General features: G+C 34.4%; 2 protein-coding genes across 2 annotated transcripts; both read right to left on the minus strand.

Annotated features, from left to right (window-relative positions):
- Positions 1–37: 37 nt before the first annotated feature.
- Positions 38–2037, minus strand: LOC110692224. The gene is made up of 2 exons (XM_021869221.1): positions 1492–2037; positions 38–998 (listed from the first exon to the last, which is right to left on the minus strand). Exons 1-2 carry the CDS (start codon positions 1705–1707, stop codon positions 852–854), a joined length of 363 nt encoding a protein of 120 aa, XP_021724913.1. The 5' UTR covers positions 1708–2037; the 3' UTR covers positions 38–851.
- Positions 2038–5755: 3718 nt separating this feature from the next.
- Positions 5756–7810, minus strand: LOC110692149. The gene is made up of 3 exons (XM_021869150.1): positions 7534–7810; positions 7309–7452; positions 5756–7034 (listed from the first exon to the last, which is right to left on the minus strand). Exons 1-3 carry the CDS (start codon positions 7795–7797, stop codon positions 6624–6626), a joined length of 819 nt encoding a protein of 272 aa, XP_021724842.1. The 5' UTR covers positions 7798–7810; the 3' UTR covers positions 5756–6623.
- Positions 7811–11634: the final 3824 nt, after the last annotated feature.

Below are 11634 nucleotides of genomic sequence, written 5' to 3' on the forward strand. Positions count from 1 at the left end.
AGTGTTGTCAAACATATTAAAGACAACACTCTAAAAACTGGTATATATAGATTGAAAAAACTAAAATGAATCGACTATTTTTTCTATTGTAGTATCATTTATTGTTATACTACGTTAAACATCAAAATGTCGAACATCAAAATATGTTGTAAACATTTAACTAAATGATTCCAAAGTAGTAAAATTTGTAATATATATAAAAAAAAAAAATATATCAACATGTTTTTAATACCATTACATCTCAACAACCTGTTTTGGAGTACATTGCAGGCATACTTTTAGTCTAGCTAATTAATTGAAGAAAAAAAATGTGTTTGAACGATAAGTAACAATGTACAACTTAAAGCAAATTCAGATTGATTGATGACGTCACATTCTTCTTCTCACTTGTTGTCTTCTTCATCTTCTTATTACTCACTTTCCATACTATTCAATCCCTATAAAATAAAAAATAAAAAATAAAAAAGCCTAGAATAAATATATTTCAATGTACCAACATAAATGCATAACTAATGACATAATGAAAAGTACAAAAAAAAAAAAAATAATTTATAAAATAAAAGTTAAAATGGCTTGGATGATTTCATTTGTTACACAAACAATTAAACTTCATATTATCTCTCAAATGCACCAAAAAAAAAAAAAAAAAAAAAAAAAAAAAACCTTTGTCAATATCTACCTCTACTACTTTGCCTAGCATAGAAATCAAGGGGTTTGTACCTTACTTAGATGTAGTAACTAAAGAATGAAGTTAAAGCATGTTTGTCAAATTACCATCCTTCTCGGATTTACTATAAAAAAAATAAAGAGCCGAACATGTCTAGATTAAAAGACATTTGAGGATTTTGTTGCTAAAGTTGAGAAAAGAAGGAGCGAAGACCATTTGTCATATCCCTTCTATCTTGTTGTCTTTTATCCTCGTAATTCCTTTGCATAGCTTCAACCTCCTTATCATGCTTCTTTTCAACTTCCTTCATTAATGCAACAATATAATGTTTCTGCAACAATAAAAAAAAGTATGGTATACAAAAATTTCAACATGATAATGGACCAAACATTCATCAAGTAAGAAAGGTTACATTATTAAGTATTATTTATATAAAACTTTAGAGATGATTTAAGGTTATCACAATGTTCTGACTTCTGAGAAACTTAATTCAATTGAAATTAATGTACTAGGACAATTAGACTACACTACAGTTGATAAATTCCCCTAACACTTATAAAACTATTGAGTGGTTAAATCATTAAATAATATCATAGACATTATTCATTCTAAAAACAAGCACAGATAGGCAAACACAAATAAAAACATGTGGTATGATCTTCTTGCCTGACTTAATCCGGTAACAATAACAAAATAGGAAAAATTAATGATATGGTAACAGAAGGGTCATGCAAAATATGGTAACCATAACAAAATAGGAAAAATTAAGCAATTGTAAAACTTTTTTATCTTATTTATTTGATTGAATAAGCCAAGTAACTCACCAAGACATAATCCCAGAGTTCTTTCTTCTTATTCCTTAGTATGGGCCAATTATTGACAGTCAATGGTAGAATATTTGGTTTTCGAGCTATTGTTCCTGAAAAGCTAGTGAACTCGTTGCATGTTTTGTCATCATGATGACCAACAGGTTGTCCATGCTCATTCAAAGTAATTCCCAAGTGTTTTTCTTTGCTAAGTCCATGGACATTGTAGCACATAGTGAGTCCTCTTCTAGGCTTATCCTTTTCACCTAAACCGAATTCAGAAAAGAAATTCAAAAGTTTTTAAAAAATAATGACCGGTCATGCATGCATATAAATATTTTAAAATACTAAAATAAAAGAGAGCTTGCCATTTTCTTTATCATTTCTTGTTCTGATTTAAGTGTTCGACTTTTATCCTAGCGTTTCAACAAGTTGCTGCGATGTAGATGAGCCACCATGTGAAGAAGTCAAATCAACATTCTGCCGATGTTTTTGAAAAGCCAAAGTTGCTGTCACCACTTTTCGGGTCAGAACCTTCATTTTGCGACTCTGCAAATGTAAGCAACATTAACAAGTGTAAACAGCAAACATGCTTATTGATAAATTTTATATCATAGGAACAACCACCTTCCATGGAATAGTCCTCAACTTGAGATTACTTTTAGAATGTGGAATAAATAACTCTTTGTCAGAGGAGTCAAGCTCATGCTCCATATCAGTATCTTGGTTAGGCCTATAGAGCCCATCTTCAGCAGAAGCGTTATTCATTTTATGCTTACTACAATTGCCTCTACTATTTTGTACTATCGCCAACAATGACATGGCCTTATCCTTCAAACCTAATTCTTGCATTTTTGACATATTTTCTTTAATTATTTCCAATCTAAGCCTCTCATATTCTGTAATTCTTGGTTCATGAGTTTCAAGATGCTGATCACCAGAACCTCCTATAGCTCCAAGCTTACTGGTTTTTTTCTGTGTCATATTTGGAGCTATAAAATGTGAAAATAAATCAATGAAACAAAAGGAAAATAGCCATATATAAGCTATCATAAAAGCAAGCGTGTACAAAATGAAGAGCAATAACAAAGTGGTAATTATATATATTCTGGTTAATAATAAACATCAATTAAATTAAAACTATTATGTGTTGCATATTAGGAACAGTTGCTGGTCCAAACAACTAAAAAGGTCATAACACGGAAGGTTGGCCAAGGTAATTAAGCCAAGTAAAACACATGGTCTATGGTTAGCAAAAATTGTATGTACTGGTATGCTGCAAAAATTACTGAAAATGTAGTAGGAAAAAAAAGGGGCTATGAAATTCACTCGGACTAGGTTTAGTTTAGTTTAATTCAGTTGGCATCATAATCGTACATTAAATTAAAATTTAGTTAATTTTGGTTTGGTTTAAAAGGAGGTTAGGTCACATCCATAATCATATCTTTTGTCAACCAATTTGTTTAATTATAAAAATCAATACAAATCATTCAATTTTAGGTTAGTGACAAACAGATCAAACTAAGGTATCTATAAGACAAAGTAAATAAGCAAATAACTTTTTCCACAAGCTCGGAAGCTGAACTATCAAATACTCCCCAACTTATAGCAAGAACATAATTTACTTTGTAATGCACTCATGATAATTACATAGAAAAGCTACTACTTTGATTTTGGAGCAATGCAAGTTTGATAATAATGAAGATCATGGTGTGAACAAGACTAAAAGAAAGGAATCTTGTACTATGTGCATTTTGTGCCAAATCTAACAACCTCATAATTTTTTTTTATCCTGTCATTCTATTGCTCATTCGTCATGCAAAAATTTTTTGGCCATTTTTTTAGTTTATAGGTTCTTCACTCTTTAGCAGATTCTTTGTTTTGGATTATTCCCGTGGATAAGGGATTATATTATATTCTTTCTTATCCTAGCAATCAATTTAAAATTTTGATGTTTTTGGTTTTTCTTAGATTATCTAATGTTCAAGCACACGTTTTCTTAGCAAGTATATCTAATTTTTAAGCTGGACGCTAAATAAAGAAAACCTAATGATCAGGCTACTACTCATAGTTGACAATTTTGGACTTCTAAAATGAACTTCCCTTCTTTGTACATTTGCGACAAAGCACGTAAGTATTACCACCCTAGTACTAGTCGAAAAACAGCACATTGGATATCAACAACTGTGTGAAGACCAGTCATAAAATGCATATCTTCCTTAGGCCCAACCTCAATATTAATAGCATGCGAAAACAAAAGGCACTACCGTTTCTTCCCCAACAACATTATCACACAAGTTGGACACACTCTCACCACAAACTCTATGAAATCCTCAAACTTTTCACACAACAATTATTGGTAATTTATATCTCAAAATCAAGCATATTTAAAGCATAAACACATTACAAAATCTCTAGAATCAAGCATATATAATCGAGATTTTGAATTACCTTATGTCAGATATTAGTAGGATAAATGTGATCTGTAACGTTTACATTGATACATGTATAGACAAAATCACTTGAATCAAGTAATACTAAGGAAAGACACGCAAGATCTAAAGAGTAAAGATTGGAATATAGCAAGATTATCTATAGAGACTAAAACAACACAAGCAAAGTATCATGTTTAATCAAACCACCACACTCAAAAAACTAAGATGCAATGGGGATTAGAAAGTAGCAAAAATCTCTAAATGCTGCTTAAAACACACCAGAAACAGCAAAAATAGTCCTGAATCATTTGGCATTTTTTGAAATTTTCTGATTCTTATGGGTAACAAGATGGTTTTGAATCTATAGAAGCAAGACAATAATAGAGTATAGACGGTATTGGGAGTAACTATTATAGATTACTTACTTGATGCCTTATTTAAATTATTCAATTTACCATGTTAACAAGTAGAGGAGTTGTTTGAAACGTGTACAAACTTTTTACAATGTTAACAATAGATGAGTTATTTATAGGAAAATTTCACTTTTGCTACCACCAAAACACACGTATTTCACTTTTGCTACCGGTTTAAATTTTTATTTTATTGTACTATCACACAAAAACACCTTTGTTAAAATTTGCTACATATAGGGATCGTCTGTTACTGTAGCCGTTTGGGGGCCCCACTTCAACGGCTCTTTTGTCATTCTCCTCTCTTTAAATAACTGCTTCTAACCTATTTTCTCCAACGTTATACTCTTACAAAAAACATAAACAAAAATCAATCAATTCCCTTTTGACAAAAAACGAATTTTGTTGGAAAATTTGACAAATTCAATCAATTGCGAAGCGATTTAGCTCAGATGGTGGCATTTCGTTCGAAATTTAGGGCTATTAAGGTGAGCACCTTTAATTAAGCCAATTAATTCCTTTATGTGAAACCAATTAGAAGAGTAAATTGCACTTTACCTTCAAATTATTGCTGGCTAATTGTATTTGTGAGTGTTTAGGAATGATACAGAATCTGAATTTAATTTTCAATTGGTTTAATTGGTAGTTAATTTCATTCAATCGAATTAGGGTTCATATCCCAATTGAAATTAGGGGTTTTCAATTGGGATATGCATAGACGAAATTGATGGTGATGTTTGGTAAATAATGAATGTATGAATGTAATTGTTGATAAATTTGGTTGAATTGCAGGCTATAATGTCATTGATTAGGTGTTCTCCCTCCAAACAGAGGAAGTGTGACCGTGGGATTCCTATGGCTAGGCTGACATCATGGACAAGAGAGAAACCTGGAAGGAAGTTCAAAGCTTGCAAATTCTATAATCCCAAAACAGAAAGTAGGGGTTGCAGTGCTTTGAGTGGGTGGATGAGGAAGAAGGCACTGACTGGCAAAGGGATGTAATCAATAAACTTCTAATGGACAAAAAATTGATGAAGGGAGAAATCAACTCACTGCAGAGAGAAGTTGAAGATTTAAGTGGGAAAAGAAGGTGTTTGCTAACTGAGAATGATAACCTGCTAGTGTAGTGCAAAGCTCTAAGTTTTGAGAGGAAGAAATACAACAAGTAAGGGCAACAAATCTATGTTGGTGGATGCACAGCTATCCTAGCAATTACCATTTGTTTTGTATTTCTAATTGTACCTCTTTTAGTTGTATTCAAATGAGATTAGGGTAGTGCAAGTGGGTCAGAGGTAATGATTGTGTATTTAGATGATGTTGGTTTAAGACAACAACAACTTCCATATGTAAGACTTTGAATTATTATGAACGAAAGTTGCAATGTTATTTTGTAGCAATAAAATAGTCTTCCTTTTCATAGCAGTTTAAGCACTAAAGTGATGGAAACCATCAAAGTTTAATTCTGATACTTAGTTGTTACAGACAATTTTTAGTGCCAAATCAAAGTTCACCTAAAAAAGCTAGTAGCATAGTTGCAGAGTACATTAAACACATGGAAAAAAGTCTAGGTACTTAAAAAAACTAGTGCATCCTAATTTTTCTTCTTTTTCCCTTTCCCTTGCTTGGTTGGTGAGTATGTTGCTACTGTTGTTGTTGTTGATGCCTGGGATGCTTGGGTGCAGGCTGTAGGTTCTTGGGATGGTCTCTCTTGAGGGAATTTGTTGTTAGCTATGCTCCATGGACCAGGAGTTCCACCAGTATGTATTAAAAAAAAAGGAAGAAGAAAAACCATCAAAATCTAACAGTTCATGCAAGTTAGTAATACTTGGGCAGGATAATTTATACACCTTCCTAGTAGCCCCTTCCTCCTTCCTCCTTCTTTGTTCCTTCATCCAATCATTTTGCAAAATTGGTTTGCATGCTTTGTTGGCCTCAAGTGGTGCTACAGGAACTTGCATTGGTGCATTCCCACAAGTCTTGGCATAATGACCAAGCTGTCCACAATTGCCACACCTTTTCTGTCTTTTCTGTGCTTTTGGTTGTCTGCCATTGCACTCAGGTGCTCCCTTTCCTCTCTCCAGCTTTCTTTTCTTTAACTTTGGCCTCCCAGGTATAACTCTTACTGCTGGAGGCAGGGGCTATCTGAGATGATGCTTCTCCCAATGCTTGGATCCAGGCATAAGCTTCACAGCTTCCTCATATGCATACATATATGTCTTCCTTGTGTAATACACATCCACAAAGTCTTCTGGGTCCACCCTCTTGTCCAATATTCATGCAAAACCATGTACACATGGAATACCAGTTAACTGCCATGGTAACATGTACAAGTCCTCTTACCATTGAGCTCAACCTCATAGGAATCTCCTCTTGAAACCTGCACTATGCAGTGCCTTACATCCCTCTCAATCCTCTCAAAAAACTTAGTCACATAAGACATCAGCTTCCCATCCATTTTCTTGATAGCCTCCCATTTCTCATTATGCCTCTTCATCATATACCTTCTAATCCACTCCATCTGAGTGAGTATTGGCTTGTCCCTTGCATCTCTTATAACAGCATTGAATGTCTCACAGACATTGTTCAATAGCATATTTGATTTGCAATCAGAAGAAAATGCATGCCTAGACCAGTGCTTAGCAGGAATGTTATCTAGATACACATATGCATCTTCAGACAGGAACTTTATTGATTCCATTGCCACCTCAAAGTCAACCTACCACATCAAACAAAAAACAACAGAACAAAATTAATGTTTCATGTACCAAAACTGACCAATGTGTCCAAATTCAGCCAAATGTAGCAAAATGAATCAAAGCGCATTGAACTCAAGAGACAAGATTGACATTCAAATCAGTCCACAAGGTTGACATCAAAGATTAAGCAAGCAAACATTCAACTCAGTTTTAGCATATTGACATTCAACTCAGTTTAAGCAATCAATTAAAGTTTAAGCATTTCACACATTCAACTCAAGTTTAGTGACTCACCAATGTTGTAGCCCTAGTAGCATTCCAGAAGAGCTCTTTGAAGGTTGATCCACTGAATTGAAGCTTGAGGCTGGCCCAGATATGCCTGACACAGTACCTCTTCTCAACAGTTGGGACTTGCAATTCAAAGGCTTCAAGGAGATCCTGTATTAACAATCACCACATTAGTGCATAACTAGTCATATTAGTTACTATAAATAGTCTAATTAGGGCATATAAGCTCACCTTTTGTCTGTCAGACATGAATGTCCAACCACCACCTTCACACACATCACCAAGGTCCTTTTTCAAACACTCCAAGAACCAACACCATGTGTCCTTATTCTCCACTTCAACTATAGCTCGGGCAATTGGATATATGTTATTGTTTCCATCTTTTCCAAGTCCTGGGTAGGCTCTCTTTAGATGACAACCATCAATACCTATCAGAGGTCTGTATCCTTTTATGAAACCACTTCTCAATGGTTGAAGACAGATGTACATCCTCATAAAAAGTGGTGGTTTAAGGCTGCTTTGTTCCCCTTCTACCACTATGCACACCCCAGAGCCAGGACTGTACTTAATTACAGCTTTGCTATAATCCTAACCCTGGCATATTGCTCTGCAGCTGACCCATAAATCATCAGCTTCGCCTTAGCTCTAGCAAGCCAAGCTTTGGAATACCTTACTGTTATGACCAAGTCACTCAACACCCTAGCCCTATTACTTTTTATTTTCCAACTTGAGTTGTGCCTCCATTCCTCAACATACTTCTCAGCAAGATACTCAGCATTCACCATTGAATTCATCTTACTCCTCATACACCTATGCTTTAGCCTCAAATCTTTTATTTGCCAAGCATAATTGTTGTACAATCTTTGATTAACCTTATCACTACACTTGCAGCTCCCTGGCACTTTGCTTCTTTTGGAATTCCACTCACACCTACACCTTCTCTTACAGAATGTGGTTATCCTATCACCACCATTGTGCAGATAGTAATACTCATATATGTTCTCTATTGCATGTGTCCTCAAGGCTTTCCTTAGAATGGTGCTATTGCTGGACTGCAACTTGTTCACTAGCATAACTACTTTTTTTAAATCAGTTTTTTCATGAAACCAGGGACTATCTTCTTCTTCCTCATCTGACCCATGTAAACTTCTAAGCTCATCTGATTCAGAACCTTCATCATGCACTTCCACTTCCTTACAACCAATGTCCTTAATCACTTGTTTCAGTTTCTCCTCCCTTTCCACAACTACACCCTCTGAAATTTCAGCCCTATGTCTCACAACCTCTAAGCTACTTTCTACTACAGTTAAGATGCCTTCTCTAGTTTTCTTATGCCACTCATCATCATCACCGTTTGCCTCTTCTTCCCCGGGCTCCTAATCAATTTCTAGATCAGTTGCATCTGAGTTTAATGACCTAGATCCTGATTCATCCCCTTCTTCCAACTGCAGAACCCTCCTTGCTTTACTTTTCCTAGTTCCCTTCCCTTTACCCCTGTGCAGCCTCATACCAGCATCACCACCTTTTTCAATCAACTTACCCTTCCCCTTATCTAGGGATCTTGGGCTCCTTCTCACAACAAGTTGATCAGTTTTTTTGTGAATTTTCATGGTTTTGAGGTGGGCTAGAAGTCACAGAGCAGTGTTGTCTTTGGGGTGGATGTGTTTGGATTGGGTTGGATTCAGTTTGAGTATGGTCTGACACATGTGGAGTTGACTTGGATGCAGTTTGCTGTGAGCTGGAATCATGTGGGTTTGAGGTTGGGTAATTATCTGGAACTACAATCTACTTGGGGGTCCTCACTAGGGGTAGGGTCTTCAGAAACTGTGCAAAATACCTCTTAATACCCATCCCTGTGCTTAGCTTCTAGTAACCCTTGTACATCCTCAATAGTTTCTATCTTCCTTTTACCAGTCATCCAAGTCTTACCTTTTTCTTTGTACCACAGTACATATATGTTAGGTACATCCCATCCTATGTCTCTAATCCCTTCAGCACATAAGTATCTTAAATATCCTACAGTTAAGTGAGTCAAAGGGACATCCATTTTCCAATAAGTGAACCCAACTTCATACACTTGGTACTGGATTCCCCTTCTTAAACATAAAACCCCCAAATATTCTGAGCTTAATATCAACATTATCATCACCATCAACCATTTTTTTAATCTACAATTAAATAGCAATAAACAAATCAAACACTATTTAATTCCTAACAGTGACTAAATCTATTCAATTGCTACAAAAAAGGCAATTTCATACACCCATACCCTACCACATGACTATGTAAGCATCAATTTTTAATTAGTCAAACAACATTGCTTAAAATAATCAAAGCTCACTAATCTAGGGTTTATTGCTGATTCTCCCAAAAATACCTCAACTCACATACATTATTGCAAAATTACCCCCATTATTGGACCACTATAAATAGATAGGGTTTCGTACCTTGTAATCAATCGTTGTAAAAAAGAATCTACAGCTTCCAACAATGGAGATGACGACTCCTTCCACCTGGTCGTCCTCCCCTGGTTAGCCGTACCAGTCAAAACCTTCCACGCAAGCTTGTTAAACCTTCAATTAGCAGAAAAGTTGAGATAAAGAAAGATGGAGATGCTGACAGATGAAAGAGAAAGATTCGTGGTTAAAAAAAAAATTACTCAGTTTCAATGGAGTTAAATTTGGGGGTTAAGGGAATTCAATAGAGAGAAAGGGAGTAATTAGGTTGGCGGGGGGTAGATTCGTGGAGAGAGAAGAAGATAAGGGAGGGTAGTTAACTAAGTGGGGCCCCCAAACGCTAACAGTAACGAATTCCGTTAAAAGGTAGCAAATTTCAAAAGCGTTTTTGTGTGGTAGTAAAATAAAATAAAAATCTAAACAGGTAGCAAAAACATAATAACGAATTGTAGTCATCAACCAATTGTAGTCATATAGCGGCTCCTTAGCAAAAGCATAATAACTACAACAACCAGAAATTAGAAAGTTCCCAGTAATTCAATCAAACAATTATAAATAATACAACCCAGAATATATTATATCTTAAAATCAAATCCAACATCAAATTAACCAGCTATAAAGATTAAATTCACTTGAGAGATAAAAGGGGCAACAGTGACTTACAAATAGAATTAAGAAAACAACAAATTATTTGGCGACATCAAACCCCACTAGCCAATCATAAAAGCAAAGGAAGCCGTGTGAGTAGAGAGCAACGAAACTAATTAATTACGAAAGAGATACTTCATACTCTTAGTTAACTCTCACCTGAGTAGAACGAAGGAGGTATATAACCGATTAAGAAGATGAGTGTGCTATATAGTGAGATCAACAACTAGATCGTGGAGTAACTGCTGATTCATAGTGGAAAAAAAATTGGAGAAAAAAAATTTCACCATTTCGCGGGTTTTGGAGAACGAATATGGCGTTAAGTCTTGAGAAGTTGAGGATGATGAATTTTTTTTTTCTAATTTTTTTTTTTTGGATAATTGTGGAGTACTAACTCCCTCCGTTACTTGGGTGGGTGTAAAACAGATGAAACCAAGATACAAAGAAGATTGTCCAAAAAAAAAAAAAAAGATACACAGAAGTTCTACAATGATTTGATAAATAAAGTAGCTATGTAATTATTTTATTTGTTATAAAGTTCACATATTACTTGATTTTATAATTTTTTAATTTTTTTTGTGAGTAATTATAATAATCTATATAATCAAACATTGTATATGATTAAATGATAAAGTTATTCTCTATAAACCGGTAAAAATCAAAGGTTAGTAAGTGAAAGTGATTATAATACCCTAATACTTCCTCCGTGTCTAAATAAGTGAAGTATTCTGACTTTTTGCACTATTCATCTGCTCACTTTGGCTAATGTTTGTGATTTATACATAAAAATAAATATAGTCTTGTGCGTACTTGTTGGAATAGACTTAATGAATAATTTATTAATATCAGTTGTTATAATTTTTACTTATTGATAATTATAGATATTATCAAAGTTTTGCATTGACATATGTGTACAAGAGAAACTTTTTTTTTTATTTAAACACAGAGCCTCCGTTGCACTAGAATGGTAACTGGATCGAGTACGGACACAAAACAGGTACGTAATACAGTTGTTTAGAAAATAGAGGACCTGGTACAGTTAATTAAGAATGGTATAATATACTCTTAAATAAATATTTTATGAAATGTTCAATAGTATATGATAAATTTTACTTTATATATTCTAAGAAAACGAAAAAATCATTCAAAAGTTCATCAACATCTTTGGGTGTTCATTGACATGGTAAAGGTTGATATACTATATTGATCGAATTAAACGGTAATAAGT

This window comes from Chenopodium quinoa, unplaced genomic scaffold (genome assembly GCF_001683475.1).
Source record: "Chenopodium quinoa cultivar QQ74 unplaced genomic scaffold, ASM168347v1, whole genome shotgun sequence".
Lineage (NCBI taxonomy): Eukaryota > Viridiplantae > Streptophyta > Magnoliopsida > Caryophyllales > Amaranthaceae > Chenopodium > Chenopodium quinoa.

Bases quoted from the DNA above. Each gene is read 5' to 3' on its own strand.
- LOC110692224 (XM_021869221.1), bottom strand. From the start codon at position 1,707: ATGTGCTACAATGTCCATGGACTTAGCAAAGAAAAACACTTGGGAATT. The intron at 999-1,491 runs GTGAGTTACTTG...TTATTGTTGCAG, and splicing joins AACTCTGGGATTATGTCTTG to AAACATTATATTGTTGCATT.
- LOC110692149 (XM_021869150.1), bottom strand. From the start codon at position 7,797: ATGAGGATGTACATCTGTCTTCAACCATTGAGAAGTGGTTTCATAAAA. The intron at 7,453-7,533 runs GTGAGCTTATAT...TTGTTAATACAG, and splicing joins TCATGTCTGACAGACAAAAG to GATCTCCTTGAAGCCTTTGA. The intron at 7,035-7,308 runs GTGAGTCACTAA...TTGATGTGGTAG, and splicing joins CTACTAGGGCTACAACATTG to GTTGACTTTGAGGTGGCAAT.